Genomic DNA, 23,240 nt, shown 5'->3' on the forward strand with positions numbered 1-23,240 from the left:
ATGGTTTCCAGTGATTTGCTATGGTTGCTTATACTTGTCCAGTTCAAAAGAGCCTGATTCATCTGATGAATTAGTGTGTAATACTTACAGTTAGGTGTTTGTTCAGATCACTAACCCTTTCATTGGCCATAGCATACACTAATAAATATATTCTGCATGTGTCTTTTCATTGTGATTCAGTTCAGGCAGCGTCTCAAACGCTCTCGGACGAGATGATTTAAGACGAGAGCGTGACGTCCCATATCACACCCTGCTTAACATTTAAACTAATGAGGGGAAATATAGGGAAAGGCATATTTCCTGGATAGATGCTCATGATTGAGTTACAGATGAGTATAACTAACAGTCCAAGGACAGACAGCTGAGATAAATGCTGACTGAGAAACAAACACAGACGTGTCATATTTACACGACACACATAACCTGTAAAGTAAACACTTCATCATGTATGCTTGAAACAGCTGTCATGCGTTTATTGTACCAGAAAGATATGAATGTTACTTTTTAAGGTAAGTTAAATTTATTAATCCATTCACTTGACCTGAATAAAGTCCTATTTGAACTCTATTGCAAACTCTATTGAGTGCTAACGTTTGTAACATTCGTAACGTCAAATATTAACATGTACTATAATAGTGTATCAGCAATAGCATACTAAAATAACACTGCATCCTCATCTATTATTTATTATTATTATTTATATTATTTATTTTGCATTAAAATATATTTTGAAAAAATATTCGGCCACCCTTTTGTATAGGTTCCTATATTAACTAACTATTCACTATGAATTTTGCCTCAATAAACTCCAAGGCAGTTGTTAAGTTTAGGTGTTGGGTAGCAAGATGTAGAATATGGTCATGCAGAATAAGGCATTAATATCTTTATAAGTACTAATAAACATTATATGCACGGTAATAAGCAACTTGTTAACAGTGAGAATTGGACCCTTAACTTAAAACCGATTAGCATTAAGCTTTGTATCAGTAGAAACCCGGTAGTATTTTCGAGTGACCGTGCTTCCCTCCCTCATGTCCCCCTGAGACGACAGATTTCTGTATTGTGTGTCTGGAAAAAAACCTCAGATGACGCAAAAATCGTCATTTAGGCGAGAGACTCCAGTCAGTAGGAGGAGCTCGTCCCGCATGTGTTCAACCCGCCCATAGGGGGATCTCACGATAAAACGCCGTCTTTTCAGTTTCGAGTCGACTAGTAGCCTAGCTGTATCAGAAAATGTCTAATAAGCATAGACAGTATATAAACTGGACACAGCGACCCCATTGGATTCAACGGAGACAAGTGAAGTCAATTAGAAGCACTCACTTCCTGATGGTCGAGCGACTGCACAGACTCAAACTGAGCTTGACGACGTAGATCTGACGTGAGCAACCCGTCTGTCTTCTAGTAGCTGTGGCAAGAGAAATCTGAATCATTCCCTTCCGCAAACTTGCAGAGACGGAGAGTGTGAGTAGGAGCTGTCCATGAGCTAGGAGCAGGAGCAACTTTTGCTAAGTATTCTGATTAATTACTTTGTCATTTTGCCTCCACGTCCCCCCGATTGCCTGCGAGCTTCTCCTCCTGTCCATACGGTAATCTCTCTACTGTGCGACAGAGAGTCGCGTGGTTATGACGCAATCGTTAACATATTTTTACAAAAACTGCATCTACGGGGCCATAACGCAAGATACAAGGTAATGGAGCCTTTTATAAATTTTCATGTTTCTTTAGAAATAAATAATGGACAAATGGAGTCTTTAAACGCCTCAGATGTAAGGTTATTCGCTGTCAAAGTGACGCCAAAATGAATGGGAGTCAATGGGATGCTAACAGCAGGTGATGGTCTGCTAATCAATGGCGGCGCCCAGAGAAACTTCAAAATAATATGAAACCCTGCCCCCCTGCTAATAAGGCGAGAAGTTTCACTCTCAGTACACTTCCGGCTTCTGAACTGGTTGCAGTTCCACTCTGGTTCCATATGAGGGCGCTCACAGGACGAGTGCAGAATGAATGGAGGTCTATGGCGCTATACACATCAAAATCCACTTTTCTCAGGATATCATTTTTTGTCTAGTAATTTGAATGTTGTATTCAAAAGGAGATGCAAAGAAATTACACATTGCTGGGTGTTAGATTTTTTAGAGTCACTTATTTGCTTTAAAAAGTGTTTGAAAGTGTCAATGACGTCATACACATCGTACGACCAGAGATACTGCTTTACGGCAATCCTTCAGTCACTCTGGTGCTTTCGCGCTCTGCACTTTCTTTTCTCTCGAGGCATCGACAACACAGCTGACACAGGTAAACACACGTGCTAGAAGAGTTTTTGTTTTGTTTGTTTCTGGTCCCGCTTCGGATGCCACGATGTCATCAAGCGGTATCTCTGGTCGTAATCAGTCCTTCACTGACCAATCAGCGTTCATTAGCAGAATGCTAGCGTGTTATGGGCAACAACAACTCTACCTGCAAGAAATCGAAAGGACATAAGTACTCGTTCATTCAACTTTCGACCTATAACCCATGTTGAACTTGCAAACCTACAATCAAATCTGAGATTTCTCAACGGCAATCGGGTGAAAGAGACAAATTTAGCCGTCTAGCCCCATAGACTCCCATTCAGTCTGCACTCATGGGCGATCGCCCCCAGTGGAACTCTGATGGAACTACAACCACAATTCGGTACAATAGGACTTAATAGGGAGTGGGCAGGCTCTCCGTAGACGGGCTCTGGTTGTATAATTTCTTCCGATACGGCCCTCTGTAACCGGTAGGCGTGGCTTGGGAGTGTCCTCGTAGGGCAGCGAAGCAAGTGCATTCTGGGAGTTGTAGTCTTTCATCCACATGAGCCAAAAATACATTTTCTGGCTTTTCTCAGTCTAGAAGACACCAACTTCTAAAATAATTTCACATTTCTACTACATAAATGACCCATTTTAAAGACACATTCATCTTTCCAGTGGTAAAATATCCCTTTAAGTGTTACCAAATATTCTGCTCATACAACGAAAGTCAAAGCGGTCCAGTTTTGTTTAAATAATAAATAATGACAGAATGGACTGCACACGAGAAATTAGTGTAGTGAATCCTGACCATATGAATTTACATGCATTTGACAGACGCTTTTAAGTAAACCAACTTACACTGAATTCAAGTCATACATTTCACTAAGTCAAGCGTCCCTGTTTGAGATGCAGGAATGGCGTTCTGAGACTATTTACATGTCAGCCCATTAAAATAATTATCCCATAATTTACTCACCCTCAAAGCCATAGGTGTAGCCTATATGATTTTCTTACACAATCGGAGTTATATTAAATAATATCCTGGCTCTTCCCAGATTTGTAATTGCATTGAATAGTGCCCGAGTTTTTGAAGCTCCAAAAAACGCATCCATAAATCGTTATAGTCATCATTAGAAGTCTAAAACGGTAAGTTTTAAAGAAAAATGTCAGAGGATTTCGATATAAGAGAAAAGGAGCTACATACCGTATGTAGCTCATATGCACAGATGGATGTGCATTTTGGGGCTCACAATTTAATGCATGCAAAGCTGGAAAGAGCCAGGATATTTTTAATATAGCCTAAAGGCCCTTGCACACTGAGTCCGAAATTCGCATCCGAAATTTTCGCACGTTAAAAAATAAATACACTGCCTCCGAAACTTCCATCTGTCGTAAAAAAATTCGGATCAGGTTCGATTTTCTGCGTTTTTTGCATCCGTAGCAAGCACTTTTCAGAGCCACTGAATCACGAATATATGAGAAAACGCATGCGAAAATTTCGGACTCAGTGTGCAAGGACCTTAACTCTGATTGTGTTTTGCTGAAAGAACAAAGTCATATACACATCTCTTGAGGAGGAGTAAATGATGAGATAATTTTCATTTTTGGGTGAACTAGCTGCGAAAGCAATACGCGAGCACAACGGTCAAATACATCCGTCTAGCGCATGTTTCACATAGAAAAACAACGGAAAGCAGAAAAAACAAACAAAAAAATGCATTGTGAACAGCTCCTGAAATCACTGCTCGAGATCCAAAGACCTCCGAGGTTTTCTTCCTCATTTCATTTGACATGCTGCTGACAAAGTCCAACATCCCACGTGTGTTTAATTAATCAGGTTTTGCTCACACACAGCTGTTAAGTAGGAGAAGCTGTGTGTGCAGGGACCGCTTTTAAAGCAGGTGTTTTACTGAATCATTCACTTCAGAGTCTGTGACAGTTCTTCAGCGCTTCTCGGCGTCGTTAATCGGCTGTTTACGCAAAGAAGACTTCTGCTGATGCACTGTATGTGTGTGTGTGTGTGTGTGTGTGTGTGTGTGTGTGTGTGTGTGTGCATTAGTTAGACAGCTTTAAACGACAGTGCCAAATGTTGCTTACTGATCCCTTGAGAGTCACAGTTCAGTGGGTTCCTCTTCTCTCTTTTCTCAGTCTATTTACACATTTTCTGTTATGAGTCTGTTTTCTCTCCTTGTGTCTCAGAATAGAAATCTTTTCACACATTGTACCCGAGAAAATGTGTTGTAAGAGTTTGTGTTGTAAGAAATTCAGGGGCCCTATTACTACAACTTACATAAATGCAGGGTTGCGTGTTTGATTTTATTTATTCTATTTCTCCTCTATTGATTTTGGTCATGTGTCTGTGACAATAATGTGGAAGTGAGAGGTTGATGCACTTTTATTGATAATAAAATACGTTTTGAACTCATTTAAAGGGGTGGTTAATTATGATTTCTCTTTTCTAACTTTAGTTAGTGTGTAATGTTGCTGTTTGAGCATAAACAACATCTACAAAGTTACAACACTCAAAGTTCAAAGCAAAGGGAGATATTTGCTTTTACAGAAATCGCTTTTTAAGGACTACAACAAACGGCTGGTAGAGACTACACCACATTCCTCCCGGGTTAGTGACATCACCAACCCTAGAATTTACATAAACCCCGCCCCCGGAACACGATTGATAGATTATCATGACAGAATATGCTAATCAATGACTAGAAGATAACTACACATAAGCTACATAAATTCATCAACTAACCATTCAGAAATGTCCTGTTGCTTCTACATGTTGTCTCTTCTTCTTGAGTCTCTCCATCATTGTCTGACTCCGGTTTGAACATAAAAGGCTAAAAGTTTTTGAAATTTTCAGTGCATGTCTGTGTGAGGTAAAAGGACATGAGCTGTAGAAGCTCCGCCCCCTGTGCCGGGAGCAGCAGCTCATTTGTATTTAAAGGGACAGACACAAAACGGTGTGTTTTTGCTCACCCTCAAAAATGGACAATTTTAACATGCTATAAAAAAATATCTGTGGGGTATTTTGAGCTAAAACTTCACACACACACTCTGGGGACATCAGAGACTTATTTTACATATTGTGAGAAGGGCATTATACCACCCCTTTAAAATGCTAAACAGCATTAAACAAAGATGTTTCCTTTCATTATTTTTTACAAATAAGCTTTTGAGTATAACAATTTTTTAAAGGGATAGTTCACCCAAAAATGAAAATTGAATGAATCATTTATTCACCCTCAAGTTCTTCCAAACCTGTATGTATTTTTTCTTCTTCTGCTGAACACAAAAGAAGATATTTTACAGAATGTTAGTTCACCTGTCTGGTTACTAACACTTTTCAAAATATCTTCTTTTGTGTTCAGCAGAAGAAACAAATTCATACAGGTTTGAACAGTTTTTAGGCTGAGTAAATTTTCATTTTTGGGTGAACTATCCCTTTAAATGCGGGATGTTATACCTCAGTGGTGCATTGCATATACATTCTGCATACCTAAATTTGGCTCCCCTGTACGTAACCAGGGGCTGTTTAGCTACAAACTGATATAAAAGTAGTCTACATACGACTCGTGTGCTACATTAACACAGGGTTAAAATGAAACTGTTTCAAGTATGTATTCATGCTATTGAGGTGAGCTGATGTTTTTTCTGATTATTGAGGGGTCATTATTACACAATATAATGATTGTAACCTGTTTATATTGACGTTCAATCTTCCATCCTTCCTATTAAAGCAGCCAGAGAACTAAATCAAAATCTCTCTGCTCTCCTGCAATGATGTATTGATCTCAATGAATGAACGGCTCAGAAGTCTGAGTCCAGAGAACGAGAGAGAAACCATCCCAATTTGTGAGCTTCGTCAAACTAAAAATGCATGTTAGTTGGATTAATGCAGTTAAAATTTTGGTTCAGGCCCACTGAATGCTTAATATGGTTGCATTGTTTGATTGTTTGCTAGTTTTTATTTGCAATATTGTAATTGAGTTCATCATGTTTAGTAAGTTTTTGTTCTGTGACGTCAGGATGAGTTTTTTCCTCTGTTAAAGTGATCAGTTCGTTTTAGAGCCCGACCGATATGGATTTTTGGGCGCCGATACCGATTAAAAAAAAACAGATACCGATATATCGGCCGATATTATTTATGTGTATATTATAATACAGTAGCAATATTATTTATGTGTATTATAGTACAGTAAGTTTGGACACACTTTACAATTGGTGTGTACAAACTTTTGATGGGTACTGTATATAGAATACACAGTATAAACAGAATAAATATATAAACGTTTTGCAATGATCACTCAAATGTGGTGATCAAACACTTGTGTGACAAAGATATGTAATGGAGGCAGGGTGAATGATAGAATGAGAATTTGAGCTGTAACCAAACTAGTTTGCATTGCATTTTATATTATATTATATTCTAAATACTGTTGCATAATCTTCACTAACGACTTTGTCTTTTAATTTAGTCACGTTATTTAAAACATAACTTGTATCAATAAATATATCAAAAGTGTCACTGACAAAACCTTATCTTCTATTTTTAATCTTAATTTCTCTAATATCTACCAGTGGAGGAAGAACTCAGATCTTTTTAGTAAAGTAAAATTAATAATATCATAATGAAAACGTTTATAATTACATATGTACAGTAGTTTTATACTATTTTAAATAAGTAGTAAGCAAAATGTACTAAACGTGAAACTAGGCTACTCTCAATGCAAAATGGCCCTATATAAAGTGTTATAATTATATAAATTATTGGAATATTGCTTGATGTTGTAACGTAGCAGAATGAGCTTTAACACTGTGTCTACACCGGACGCGGCCGTTATTTTTTGCCACTTTTGCCAGTTCTTTGTGACAGCTTTTAGGTGCTTTATTGGCAGCGCCATCCTTACATAAATCACCGCACGCTGCATTTTTTAAAATATTAATTTATCGGCCATTATAAATGCCGATACCGATAGTTAGGAAAATGCCTAATATTGGCCGATATATCGGTCGGGCTCTAGTTCGTTGAGTTGATTGTTACCCTTCATGCATGTGTTTGAGCTTCGTGTGGCATTTTATCATTTTTATGTATATTGTTCCATAAGCACTCATGTGATGAGTAATTATGTGACATGTCTGTCCTTTAAATGGTAACTCTCGCCAAAATTTAACCTAGCTTCTTTTTGTTAATCTACCCGAGGCAAACTTTCCTTTAAAAGCATAATTAGAATGGAAACGGCACTTTTAAGTTTGACCGTATTTTCGTTTTTGGTCAAATTGCCTTGTGAATGGGAGTGCTTGAGGCACGACTATGATAGCATCAAAATCACTATTTTTAAAACACTAAGAAGGTTCGACACAACATGAAACTGTGCTGGAAGTATCAGCAGAGGCTCTACACATGAACTCCAGCATTGAGAACATTGTTTGTGTACACAGAGTTTACGACTCACTTTATCAGTTAGTGTTTCCGGTGGCTGGTCCGATAAAGATGACGAAGTAGTATGTCCCAAAGTTGCCTACTTTTTTGCTACACATTCAAAAGTAAATACATTTTCTTCACAAAAAGAGTAAATACTTTTATGGCGTAGTGTAACTTAGGCGAATTGGGACGCAGCATATGGCTTTACACATGACGATCTCTGATTGGTTTTAGGAGTTTTAGGTCTATCCAATTGTGCCCAGAGGCATTTGAGCGACGTCCGTTGGTGACGCCCCTTTGGAAATGAGTTATTAAAGGAGCTTTGCCAGACCATAACTCAGTTACAACTGAGAATGGTCTGGTTTTAACCAGGCTACTTTTACACGAAAGTTTGACTCGGGTAGATTAACAAAAAGAGCCTAGGTTCAATTTTGGCGAGAGTTACCCTTTAATAAATGTGCATGAGGTAAAGCACATATAGATATCGAACAATAAACTTAAATAAATTGACAGAAATCAAGTCTTCCTGAAGTTATGTAATCTAAACGGGTAGTTATAAATATTGTTGTCAAAAGTCATGGCAACTTGACATTTTAAGTTTAGTCACAACTTTTAATATTATTATTGATAAAAGTGATCAAAATGAATATAACACACACACACACACACACACACACACACTCAGAGAACTGATTCATAATGCATGCAATTTAATTGCACCGAGAGAGAACATTTAATATCCAGCAACACTTTGCCAGAAGAGCAAATCACATCTTACCCAGACTCTCAGTCTCTCCTCGCCTGCCAGCAATGCATGTTCATTTACGTGTTAAATGAAAGCAAATCAGTTATCCACTAAAGGAGAGAGAGAGAGAGAGAGAGAGAGAGAGAGAGAGAGAGAGAGAGTGAGTGAGTGAGTGTGTGTGTGTGTGTGTGTGTGTGTTGTGAGTCCCAGACGGTCTGATGTTTCCAAGGGTAGCAGCTGTTACTAAGACCCTTATGTGACAGTTTCTGTGAGTGTGTGTGTGTAATGTAGCTCATGCAGACTGTCTTCTGTGTCATCCTGTAGGGAAGATAAATCATAAATGTGATATCTCAGATCTCATATCAATCAGAATAGATGGACAACAAGCTGTGAGTTCCCAAAAAAGGCTCCAATAATCTCCTGTACAGTTTCACCAAAGATTTCAGATTTTGTTATAAACAACATTTCTCATCAAATGCTATCCATATTCATTTAGCTTTATAATGGATGAAAAATATTGATTCGTTTGTGTCTTTTTAAAACAACAACAACAAAGATTGACTTTATTATTGTAGTTCTTTTTTGTTTTTTTATTCTTAAGTTTTATTGCGAAAGGGGAAACAAGTTATGCATCTCAATTTGGCTCTTTTATTATGATATACTTCGGTAAGTCAAACTAAAAATGCATGTTAGTTGGATTAATGCAGTTAAAATTGTGGTTCAAGCCCATTGAATGCTTAATATGGTTGCACTGTTTGACGAAACTCAGTCTTAGGGTTAGGGTTAGGGACTCATTTGTGTGTTTTTATTTTAGGAAAAAAGTCAGACAAAGTTAATACATACTGAAAAAATACCCCTAATACAACTTAAAAAGTTCAGTTGCTGCATACATTTTTTAAGTATAATTAAATTGGCTGTAAAAGTCATTTCAACTCTTTTAAATGTTGTAAATCCTGTATAACTTTAAAAAATTGGTTAAATTATTTCAATGAGTCAAAGCAAAGGAAAACACATATGTTGTTGTTATGACTTATTGATCATATAATTTTTTTTTCCAGTGCTGTAAATGAGACCTTCATTAAATCTCCTGAGCAATGAAAGAGCTTCTTCAGTGCAATAGTGTTTCTTTGTTTTGTCATGAGATGTTAGTTTCTGTCAGTGGTTTTCGATTGGTTTTGCTTGGGCATCAAGTGGTGAACCAGCACAGCCCTAAAACTGTTTATTATATACGAAAAAAAAAAAAAAAAAAAAAAAAAATGTTTTTTGAAAAGACCCAACAATGGAGAGCCTAAGTCCCTCCCCTTCCGGTGAACCACCATGGGACCTTACTTCGGAAAAATATTGTAAGTTAGTCAATGGCGCGAGACAACAAATATTTTGATCTCGTTTGAATTGTGCCCTGAATTACACATATGATGTTTGTCAATTTAAAATATGCATTTTAAAGTCAAGAAAGTCGCAGTTTGATGTAAAACTGTTGAGGTATAAGACTGTGAAAATGCGTAATTACAGAGACTACAAACCCAAAAGGCGCACGTGTGACGTCATACCTTTTCTCTCAATGAATGAAGCTAACTTTACTGAAGCTAACGTCTATCATTTTTTCTATAGTCTTAGGTTATAATCGTAACGTTACGCCGTCATGCCTGAGTGTTTTGTACCAGACTGCACACATACGAGCAACGGATGGTGACGTACATAGTGCGAGACGAGAGATGTAGTTCATTGAGCGATTTTCACATAAAACTGAATGTTACTCTTCTGTTTTATGACAAACTGCGACTTTCTTGACTTTCATAATTATCTTTTAAATTGACAAACATCATATGTGTAATTCAGGGCACAGTTCAGACGGAATAAAAAGATAAGTTGTCTCTCGCCATTGACTACCATACATATTTTTTCCGAAGTAAGGTCCCATGAGCCGGAAGCGGAGGGGCGGGACTTAGGCTCTCTATATGCAGAATGTAGCCCCGCCCCTTTTCAGCGCTGCGCTCGTTGTCTTTTGACTTCCGGTCTGTATTTTCACAGCGATTTTGCGTGTTTATGAATGAACGGCTCGTTTTAAAATCTTCCCGGTCGACTGACATTTGTTAAGTCATCTGCTTTAAACATTACAGTCCTCATGATAACTTTCGTTAACTTTACATTTAGTAAATCCACTTCAAAAGCTAATTACTCCTCCTGGACAGCAATGCCATAGAGATATACAGAGCGACTGCGAAAACAGAAGTTAAAAGACAGTATTCTAAAGATGGCGGCGCCCTCGTTTCTCTGGCGCATAAGGTCTATGTGCCAAATATTTTGTAATTTTGTAAATGCATAAGCACTAGCATAAACGTATCAGGATAAAAAAATGTGACAGACATATTAAGAAATTGTGAATTAGAAGTGTTTTCTCTTCCATTATACCCATTTATTTTGCTGTCCTAGCTTTATGATTGCATGGTTAGTTGCACTGTATTATTTGTATTTAACATTGTTTATCAGAGCTCTTGAGACTATGAATGAATCAATCTATTCCTCCTCTTTCTCGTATCATTTCATCTCCCTCTTCTCTCTGTGAGTGATCTGATTGCTGTAAACAGAGGCTTTTGTTTCTCTCCTCTTCTCCCTGCAGGCGTTTTGTCTTCTGTCTCAGGGACCGATGGTAAATTTAGAGGCTTGTCTCTAAATCTGTCTCACACTTCCTTCAGCTCTTGCGCACACACATTCCTCTGTTTTCTACTGAATCTTCCTCATTTTTCACGTTTAATCTTTGTTTTAATCACACGGGTGATAAGCAGATTCGTTCTTCACACAGAGAATCATTTTCCTTTGCATCCATTACAGCGTAAACAAACTCATTTCAGCCAAATCTCACAGGTATCGCGTCTTTATGCAAATCTCATAATGCTCCTCAATCTCTACATTATTTTCTTTAATCCAAACAGGAAGGTTTATATGAAAACAGCTTGTCTTTTTCACTGGATTTTTTCTCAAATCATTATTAATGCTTTTTAATATTTTGAGCCCTAATCCTAATTTACATCTAAAAAATGTAAAACGGACTATTGTAGAAATAATTTTAACTCGGAATTAGTCAATTTCAGAAATCTTTATAAAGAAATGACAAGTAAAACTGAATCAAACATGACATTTTCAAGTAGAAAGACTTAAAATGTACTCCAATAATCATTTTTTTTACAACTTTGATTAGCCTATTTGTTTTTACAGATTTACAATGAAGGAGACTTGAGATAATAAACCATTAAAGTGTAACTTTGCCGATTTTCAACAAGCTTACAATGTCGGTAGTACGTTAATGAGCATTTACTCCTTCCACCAAGAAATTCTCATTTATTTGTCAGCAAAAGTCCGCTGGATGACGCAAAAAATGCTGAGTTGCATCGGACGGCAACATGCCCAGTGCATTATGGGTGATGAAGTTTTCCTTCCTATGTGGGAAAAGGGAAGACAACAGCATTTTTCTCTCTATTTTCTCCGGTCTGTTAGCACCGATTTCAAAAATGTTTCGTCTTTCTACTGTATAGGCAGCCAATTTTTATCGAAAGCCCAGCGTTGAATCCCTCTGTGAAGGGATCATTTTTGGGTGAGCTACTTATCAACCACCCAACCATATAACAATGCATTAAAAAACACTTTTGTAATTGTGTCAGTGAGTTTTGCATTTTCTGAAGAAAATACTTCATCTTTTTTCATTTTCTTTCTCATCTGTTCCTCTCTTCACATCACAGGCCCTGTTTCCACCTGGTATTAAAGGGATGGTTCGGAGTAAAATCAACCTAGGGTCCTTTGCACCATGACCTCGAGCCAAACACCCCCCAGACGGCTTTTTTCCCTTGGTCGAACATTATTAAAGTCGAACATTATTATTCTGCCAGGACTTTTACATGTTTTTCCCTAATCACTGAAGTGACGTCGACATCTGGGTAAGCGGTAGCATCAGCTGTCAGGCAAGTGTTATTTAAATAAACTCCTGATGTTCTTACAAACTTTCCAGTGCCTCGTTTTATGAGTACAGAACCTATTTGTACTACTGTAGAAGTTTGGTGCCCTTCTGGGCATTATTAGTGGGGTAATTTACCAGATACAGCCTTGGATCCATTAGCGCCTGCACTAAGCCATCCGGCTGATATCTCTAAATAAGCTCTAACTTTAATAATGTTCGACCAAGGGAAAAAGCTTCTGGGGGGTGTTTGGCTCGAGGTCATGGTGCAAAGGACCCTAGGTTGATTTTACTCTGAACCATCCCTTTAAGATGTGATTTTTTTGATCGAATCAAGAGTAGACGAGGGAGACACTCCCGTTCACACCTAATCTGTGTCTTTTGTCCACTTTCAAACACTTCTGTTTTGATTTCTTCGAGGAGGGAAAAATGTATGTTTACCTTTTAGATCTTTCAATCTAATGGATGAAATAATCTCATGCAATTTACATATGAACACGACCGGAGACACAGAAAAACACACAGAGAACATCAGCTTTAGTTTCTGCTCTGACAGACGCAACACCAGCCGAACGCTGTGAGTGTGTGTTAGAAACCAGGAATGATGAGAGAACATTGTGCTTGGTACATTTACGGTTTCCTCAAAATGTTTTACACCTGTATTTAGCGTATTCCTCTTGTGATCCGATCGACCAAAACGCAATTAATACCAGGTGTAAACAGGGCCAAAGCAAACATTAAGATATATTGTAACAACAGAAGGTTTTAGGTTGTCATGAGGTTAACACCGTGCATCGTTCTGTTCCGGCCCACTTTAACCCCTGCTTAAAAGTAACTATGAAAATGCAGTCTCATATTTCAAATTTCATGTATGTTTTATTTGTTAACTATTTTTAATCAGAATCAGAATGAGCTTTAAAGGTGCAGTAAGCGATTTCTGAGAAATACTGTTGAGAGTGTAGCACCACAACACACTTTTAGCCAATCAGCTGTAAGGGGCGTGTCCTCTCATGATGGGGGCGGTGCCTTTGTTAATTAGTGGAACTATCAAGAGCTATCAAGGCTGTGATCATGTTTTGGTCATTTCTAATATCAACAGAGTTTCTCAGAAATCGCTTACTGCACCTTTAATGGCAAATATTACACATACGAGGAATTTGTCTTGGTGACAGGAGCTTCAAGTGCTGAAAAAGTACAGACATACATAGGACTAAAGGCAATTAAATGGAAACAATAAAAATAGGCAATACAATACAATACAGTAATAAAATACAGAAAAAACACAATAGACGGATCATTTGAACAGCCATAAAGCAGAAAGCAGCATCGCTAAACGGGCCAAGTTTTCTTCAGTCAGACACATCGCTCGCTTGCTCTTCTCTCTTCCCATCCGCTCTCTTTCTTTCTGCCTTTCATCCACGTTTAATAACTTCCTCTCTGTCTCTGCACTTCCTCCATGATGAGGCTCTTTGCTTGTGGGAACAGAGGGGTTCATTTTTCTATTAAAGGACTCGCAGATAAACAGTCCTGAATATATGTGGGCTCAGCGAGATTATGGTGGGTCGAGAGAGAGAGAGAGAGAGAGAGAGAGAGAGAGAGAGAGAGAGAGAACACACTGAAAGGTTTTATAAAATACATTTTCTCTCATTAGATGCATTAAAGCTTCCCCGCCACCAAGAATACAGAGGAAAATAAATTATCAGCATGCATGAAAGTCTAGAAACACAGTCTCTCTATACAGTAAGCTATATTTCTGTAAATAAGGTCTGCGTAGTAAACAGTCTCAAAGACTGTTGAAATTATATCAGAATAAAATTGCATTTGCAAGCATCTGGTTAAAACACAGATCTCTTTCATAGACCCCAAATCGCCGATGTCGTGTAAATAAACGGCCAAAACACATCAAAAGTTTTCCGTTTTTAGTTGATAAACGGTGTCATGAAAATGAAGAGCAAATTGATCCTTCGCTGAGCTGGGCTCTCCTGCTTCTCAGATGCTTCTCCTAGTAAAAAGCGATCTCATTAGAGTCTCACTACACTGAGATTTTGATTTTGAAGCAAACATTTGCAAACAAACGTCAGAGATCTCAATATACTATGTCAGCAATTAACTCATGTTGGTCTGTTTTTATTTTCAGAGAAACATCTGATGTTTAAATGAAACTGAACTGGGAACTGAATGAGCTACCTTTAAGCACTAACAGTTTTCATGGTTCATACATTTAAAAACAGTTGTGACAGCTGCAGTCTCACATTGTTTACCATCAAAAACCTTGCTAGATTATCTCTCCTTTTGAGGGGGTGAAGAGCTTTTTTGGAGCCCAAAATCATATGAAAACCCACTGGAAATAGTACACCATCTGGGCACCTTTGGCATACTATAATCCTGTATACTCTTTAGGATGGATAGAATATGACACTTAAATCCTCTGAGATTTCTGCTGTTTTGCAATTCTGATCTGATTTGCATCCTAACATCCAGTGACTGGAAAGTGTTGGTTTGTCCTTGGAATCTTAGTGGTTCTTGCTGTGTACTGTGTACTGTTTGCCAAGACAAACTAGACCAATGCAGCCAAATCAACAGATACTGTAAATGAGCAGAGCCTGTGCTGATTGCATTTCCATTTATTAATTTAACAGATACTTTTATCAAAGCAACTTACAAATGAGGAAGCTAAAATCACATGGCGAGTCCAGTAAAAATAAACATATCAGTCTTCCAGTATCGTTCTAGTTTTGCTTAACATTTATGTTTTTTTAGGTAAAATAAATAAAATAATAAAACTTACACTATTAACAAAAACCCGTTCAATATGTTTTGCATGTTTACATTAACATTCTATTTATTAAAGGTAGGCCTGCACTATGTAACATTTGGCCCTCTAGTGGTTAAAAAACAAAACTGCATGCATTTTGTGGAAGAACATTGTTTTGGTTGTGCTTCGGCTCTGTGTGAGACTGTGCGGATGAATACGGTTCTCCTACGGCTCATAAAACATTCACTACTAGCACTTCTAATCTAGCACTTCTAAACTATACACTCAGTTTAGATGGAAAGGATCTCAAGCTGACTAGCTGAAGATGTTACTGTAGCTCTGCTTTACCCATTAAAAGTACCATTTAAACCATAATGATCTTCACAATAGATGATGCTTTACAATGAACTCTGTTTGAGAGTTACATATGGCACTTTATCTGTTACCTTACACCTGTTGAGTAATAAAAATGCCATCATCTCCGCATCGCTTTTACAACGTTTCTAATCCTTCAGTTCTTGCCATCTTTGAAAAGCCAAGCTAATGTTGATTCTTGTTTTATTACGAGCTCTGTTGCGTTCTGTTTTTTGCCAGAAGACTCTCCTCAGTTCGGCGTTTTATTAAAAACATTCGTCAAATTAGCCGGAGCAACTTTTCTCTATTTGTGGATATGACAAGACACGCATGGACGAGTGACATACTCAATTTCGTACGAAAATCAGGGTTAGACAAATCACGTTTTGGAAAAAGGATCGAAGATGTATAGACTTATTATTTAAATTTAGCTAATTTTGAACAAAAAAAGTTAGATGGTGCACCTGCAAAACTAAGTTTAAATCAAATCGTTTAATAATTTTTGTTTTACATTTACTTAAAAGTAACTATAAAAATGCAGTCACGTGTTTAAAATTTCATGTACATTTTATTTGTTAACTATTCTTTTTAATCAGAATCAGAAAGAGCTTTAAAGGTGCAGTAAGTGATTTCTGAGAAACGTTGTTGATTACCAAAACATGATCACGGCCTTGATAACTCCGCCCACTAATTCACAAAGACACCTCCCCCATGAGTGGACACACCCCTTACAGCTGATTTGCTACAAGTGTGTTGTCTTGTAGCCAATCAGCTGTAAGGGGCGTGTCCTCTCATGATGTGGGAGGTGCCTTTGTGAATTAGTGGGCGGAGTTATCAAGGCCGTGATCATGTTTTGGTAATTTCTGAATATTTCTCAGAAATCGCTTACTGCACCTTTAATGGCAAACAGGTTTACACACACACACACACTAACACACACACACACACACACAAGGAATTTGTCTTGGTGACAGGAGCTTCAAGTGCTGAAAAAGTACAGACATACATGGGGCTAAATGCAATAAAATGGAACACAATAAAAAATATGCAATACAATACAATACAGTAATAAAATACAGAAAAAAGCACAATAGACGGACTTACGTATGCAGATATGCTATTTACAGATGTATGTACAGTTATGTACAAATGGAAGTGTATGAATGTGCTATTTATATGCACATTATACATTCATGGCATTAACAAGGTATAATAACTGATTACTCTATATAGCCTAATAGTTCTAACATATAATAGCTATATCATAATTATATATATATTTGGGATCTTGAAGGTTTCACTGAACCAATCAACACTTATTCATTTACTTTTTGCTTCTTCTTACAATACAGTGCAGAACAGAGTGTATCATTTCAGTGATGTCCTCCATCCATGCAAAACCTTCTTAAAGAAAGAAAAGAGAATGACAGAGAATGTAAGAGAGAGGGAGGAGATACAGTAGAGAAAAATACCATGCAGGCACATCCGTAATATTGAACCTTATCAACCCAGGAGGAACCATCCACATTACAGTGCTGGAAGTGAAACGGTGCTCTGCAGCACAGAGAGAGAGAGAGAGAGAGAGAGAGAGAGAGAGAGAGAGAGGAGAGAGAGAGAGAGAGAGAGAGAGAGAGAGAGGAGAGAGAGAGAGAGAGAGAGAGAGAGAGGGAGAGAGGGAGAGGGAGAGAGAGAGAGAGAGAGAGAGGGAGAGAGAGGGAGGGAGAGAGAGGGTGAGTGTGTCTGTGTGAGAGAGAGACAGAGAGAGAGAGAGAGAGAGAGAAGGGGGGGGGGGTGAGGATGTGTGTGTGTGTGTGTATGTGTGTGAGAGAGAGAGAGAGAGAGCAGAGGGTGGGAATAAAAGCCTATGAAATCGTGCTGTGCGTCAGTTTGCAGCTGATCATCACTCTTCATCAGATGGACTCTGAGATTCTTTAATTATTCATTCGGTCCACTCAGCGATTATTCATTATCTCCTGTCCTTTTTTTTCTTTCTTCATTTTTTCAAGTTGATGTTTTTTTTTGAAAGTTGGACTTTTTTTAATTTCACGGCTTCATTGATTCGTCTCTTCATTGATTCCAGTGCGTCCTTCATCTGAGCGGAAACTGGAGAAAGAACAGAGAAAAGGTGAAGGATTTCACACCAAACCCTTGTCAGTCGAGTTCGTGTGGATGTAACTTTCACTCGCCTCGGTTCTCTGAGCTCCTGATGGTCCTGCTTTACTCCGTCCCCCTCAGCTGACTGTCCAATCTCTTCTTGAGCGGAATTCTAGTTTCGGGATTTAACATTGTGAGGATGTCCGGCTGTGCCAGGCGCTGCAAACACGGGTTAGTGAAGTTTGCTCTGTCTGTGAGCAGACTGGTGACTGGAACACTCATTAAAGGTATGGAAATGTGTGCATAATTAACTTAAAGGGTGCATTACATAAATATGGATGATCTACACCGTGAAAATTGTTTTTTTTTACGTGCCATTTCTTTGTAATTCTTTGTACAATTTACAGTTTTTTTGTGTGTGTATTCAGTCTGCATTAATTGCAGCATGTTTTGTGTTTGGTGGTATTGAGAGCATGACAATAACGGTACAGATTCATCAGTCTCAATGAAAAGGTTTTAGAGGCATTATTTGTGTCTCAGATTGTCACACAGCTGGTTTCTTCTGGAGAACCTCTACTCACTTAAAAACGTTGGGTTAAAATAACCCAATGAATAACCCAACTATGGGTTGGTACAGCACCTTCCCAACTGTGGGTTATTTTAACCCAATGCATTGGGTTAAACTCCAGTTGGGTTAATTATTACCTTATTTTAATAAATAAAATACACATTGTTTTCAAATACAGATTGTTTATTTGTATAAAACAATACATATGTTTCAACAAATATATATATATTTAAATTACAAACTATATATTGGGGAGTCTAGCATTTAATGCAAATATACATAATTGTGTACATAAATTCAAAATACACAAGTGTACATACAACACAATAAATTCAAAACCTATGCAAATATGTACAAACAGTACACATTCAAAACCTACACAAAAAGAGTACAATTTTTTTTACAGCACACAGTTCAAAATGAACACTTAATTTAAAACTACACATTAATAACCTCTTTAATAAAGGACAGACAGCAGATGAACTTACTAAATCAATCCTTACTTTCTGAAGGAACTCTGAAGACTGTCGGATGTTCAGTTAGTAGGATATTCGAGGGCCCTTCACAAGGTGTGTAGTGATTCTCCAGGGCATCTGAGGAACGCCGTACACATTCTTTCATATTTACAGTGACGTATATTGACTTCTGGGTGGAAAAACAGTGATGACTATATTTATGTGTGTTTCTGAGTCGTGCACAGTGAGTGTCGTGGGAGAAATAGAGGTAATGATGTTGTTTACAAGATGAGATTGTGTGTTTTACGTGTGAGCAAAGACCTATGGGAGTGATCACACATTGTGTGTGTGTGTGTGTGTGAGTGATTGCTTTACTGCTTTGATTTACCATCTTATTTTACTGCCACTTGTCAGACAGAATTAAAGGAAAACACTTAATACAACACACACACACACACACACACACACACACACACACACACATTCTTGTACATCTATCTTTATGAGGACATTCATTGACACAATGCAATCTCTAGCCGCTTACCCTAACCTTACCCATCACAACTAAGTGCCTAACCCGAACCCTGACCCTAAACCGACCCTTGACCTCATTATAACCTTATCCCTAAAACCAAGTCTTGACCCTCAAACAGGCCTTTAAAGGCTCTCAGAGAGTGAGGACCGGCCAACATGTCCTCACTTTACTCTCTTTGTCCTCACTCCAATGGTCTAAAACTCAAACTGGTCCTCACAAAGATAGTTGTACAAGTACACACACACACTAACCCTACCCCTAAACCTACCAATCACACACACACACACACACACACACACACACACACACACACACACACACACACACACACACACACACACACACACACACACACACTAACCCTACCCCTAAACCTACCCATCACACACACACACACACACACGTTGGGTTTTATGAGGACTCTCCATAGTCATAATGATGTTTATACTGTACAAACTGTATATTCTCTCCCCTTACACTAAACCTACCCATCAATTTCTGCATTTATACATTTTTCAAAAAACATTATATATGATTTATAAGCTGTTTTCCTCATGGGGACCAAAAAATGTCCCGACAAGATCAAAATTGTCTGGATTTATGTTTATGTAAGTATTTACTGAGAAAAACCTGAGATCGATCACATGTGGGGAGCAGGCGATTGTCTCTATGAGGAAAATGGATTATTAATAATCATACTAAGTGTTGCTTTTTGAAAATGTAAAAATGCAGAATGTTGTCTGTGACGGGAAGGTTTAGGTTGCGTCTGTTTTATGTCCCAGAAGGAATTTTTCGGAGAAACATCTGAAGTTGATGCTTCAATAAGTTATGAAAGAGCAAAGGCTGAGCAATAATAATTTATTAGTGTGTTTTTAAACCTGTAAATGTCTGTTATTTAATAGATTTGTATGAAATGTTTGATGCTTTTATGTCTTTTCTTTTTTTTCTCTCATGTTTTTTTTTAGCCCGTACCTAACCATTATTTGGGGACAAACCTGATGACATCTCTCAAAACCTCCTTTTGGAGATTTCTATATCTGTAAAAACACTATAGCAAAACACATTTACTAAAAAAATGTAAAAAGCCGAACATTTTCTGTTAGGGCTATAGGCTATAGCATCTATAACATATACAACGAAAGTAGTCTATGCCCCCATTTAGATTACTAGTAAATACCATTATGTAAATAAACACACACACAATCACTGTGTTTTGCTGTAAACCTTCAGGCAAAGACTTCTGCATCATGTGACCATGTACTGTACACACACACACACACACACACACACACACACACTGTACATTCATTCACTAAGCAAGTTTCATTCTGTACTTCCGATATTGTAAAATGTATTTGTTTGTGTGACATCAAGCTATAAGTGCTGCATTGAACACACACGCGCACACACACACACACACACTTACACTCGATGACTCTGGAGTAATGTGATTTCCTCAGATTCAGATTGTACACATGAGCTCCCCGTGGAGCCGGAGCTGAAGCACAGACACAGTCATGTGTGTGTGTGTGTGTGTGTGTTTTATGTCCATGCCCTCAGGGAACACACACACATCACATCTCTGGCTTTAACAGCACATGTGTCTGTTTGTGGTGTGATTTCACTTGGCGTTGAAAGAGTGTGAAGTTGTATTTGCATTGTTGCCTTTTAAGAGCAGTAACCTCAGATGAGCAGATATCATCCAGACCCAGACTGACTCTGTGTGTGTGTGTGTGTGTGTGTGTATGTGTGTGTGTGCGTGTGTGTGTGTGTGTGTGTGTGTGTGTTCTGTATTTATAGAAAGCAGACATATCCTCCTGGGACCCAAGAATTGACTTTTGTCCACAGTAGTTGACATTATATTTGAGTGAATTGAGACACCAAATGTTTGGAGGTTTCACCATGAAAACGTTGAAATCAGGCATTTTGTGAGACACAACAAGTGAATATGGAAATAAATTATACATCAATATTCCTATGAAATATTAGATATTATTATTAAAATGTTGCTAATTATTACTGCAATTATTACACTTCTTTTTTCATTAAATGTTGCTCCAAGAACACATTAATGTGCACATTAGATACAGATACATTGTATTGAATGGGAATATTAATTTATGGCCATTTTACCCACATACTGCATAAAGTAAAATGGTGTATCAATTCATTTCGTTTTATCTTTCATAACATAGTTGAGAATCATCTTTATACAAATTTTGGTTAAAAAAAAAATCCTGAACCCCCAAAATTTATTGGTGATTTAAAAAAATAAATACAAAATCCCGATTTCCTATACATATAATTTCATGTCATTTTATTTTTTAAACAACTGAGTCCTGATGTCCACTACAGAGGACATAGCATATGAATAAAATATCATTTTTCAAAAATGTGATGACATAAAAAAGGATATTGAAATAGATTTACCATAAAAAAGGTGAAAGCTATATGAAACAAAGATCTCTCTCACACACACATTATATATACTGTATATATATATATCACATAACTGGTTATTATTGGTTTATTGACTAATATGTGAGGTTTAAGGACCATGGTGCATGTTAGTATTAAATATCTTGAAATCTTTGAGAACATTTCTTACTAAACTCAATATGACTGAAAGATCAAGAAACACTCAGAAACATGTTCCTTATATCTTTCCCAGCTCTGTCTTTGAATCCAGTTCTCCTGCTGGTTTTAATGATTCTCGAAGCAGAATGAAGAAACTCTGATCCTCTTCAGCTTCTCCTTCCTCTCCTCATTCACTTACAGCTCCTTTACTTTCCATTTCAGCCTGTCTGATGCATGGGATTCATTCTCCACGGTTTGGCACGTATTTTATGTTTGATTAAGTGCCCTGGGTTCTGTCATGAGCAGGTTTAGCAGAACTGATCTGGTTTAAATGTGTGTGTTCAAGCAGTCAGTGGGAAAGCCTGTAATCGCGCATTACTTACACTCTATTATCTTACCTTTAAACTCGCAGCTTTTACTCAATGCCTGTAAACAGCAGGAGGAAGAGTCGAGTTACACTGACACCTACTGGATGCATTCAGCAATCATTCATATTTTATATGTATACATACCGGTCAAAAGTTTGGAAACATTACTTTTTTTATGTTTTTAAAAGCAGTCTCTTCTGCTCAACAAGCCTGCATTTATTTGTAAATGTAAAAATGTAAAATTGTGAAATATTATTAACATTTAAAATAACTGTTTTCTTTGTGAATATATAGTAAAGTGTAATTTATTCCTGTGATCAAAGCTGAATTTTCAGCATCATTACTCCAGTCTTGTTACAAAAGATTCATATTTTGAATAAATGCTGTTCTTGAAAAATCCTGAAAAAAATATCTCAGGTTATAAAAGAAAAAAATTAAGCAGCACAACTGTTTCCAACATTGATAATAGCTAAATAAGCATAATGATTTCTGAAGGATCATGTGACACTGAAGACTGGAGTAATGATGCTGAAAATTCAGCTTTGATCACAGAGATAAATTATATTTTAACATATATTAAATTAGAAAACCATTATTTTAAATTGCAATACTATTTCACAATATTACTGTTTTTTTCTGTATTTTGATCAAATAAATGCAGGCTTGATCATCAAAAGAGACAGACATCTTTCAAAAACATTTAAAAAAATGTAAAGTAATGTTTCCAAACTTTTGACGGTACTATATTGTGTGTGTGTGTGTGTGTGCGTGTGTGTGTGTGTGTGTTAATAAATTAAGAATGTTGCCGCTACTTCGTATATGAGAAAATTAATTTAGCTGTTGCGTTATCAAGATAGCATTATTTATTTATTTTAAAAAGAAGCGATGTTTGAGATGTATGGCTTCGTGTAGTGTAGAGTTCGGTCCGAATTATTGTAAACATTAATCTGTAATCGCAAGCGACAGTGATTGATGCATTCTGACCACCGCTGAGGAAAGTAACAGGGATCACGTGACAACGCCGTCTACGCGCTGCCTCATATACGCCTGACTAATAACACCTAGACATGTTAATAGAACTGTAGTCTTAACGAAATAATTAAAATATGAGAATTATTATTTAGACTCACTCT

General features: G+C 37.4%; 1 protein-coding gene across 1 annotated transcript in view; it reads left to right on the plus strand.

The window, feature by feature from the left end:
- The window catches only part of kcnip1a (Kv channel interacting protein 1 a), a 101,326-nt gene that overhangs the window by 19,064 nt on the left and 59,022 nt on the right, over positions 1 to 23,240 (plus strand). Inside the window, exon 2 of the mRNA XM_084133508.1 lies at positions 17,591 to 17,891. Within this exon, the coding sequence (XP_083989634.1) occupies positions 17,804 to 17,891 (88 nt within the window). The 5' untranslated portion in view covers positions 17,591 to 17,803. The remainder of the gene's footprint in view (positions 1 to 17,590; positions 17,892 to 23,240) is intronic.

The sequence above is a fragment of the Abramis brama genome (genome assembly GCF_963993115.1).
Source record: "Abramis brama genome assembly, chromosome: 13".
NCBI classification, from domain to species: domain Eukaryota; kingdom Metazoa; phylum Chordata; class Actinopteri; order Cypriniformes; family Leuciscidae; genus Abramis; species Abramis brama.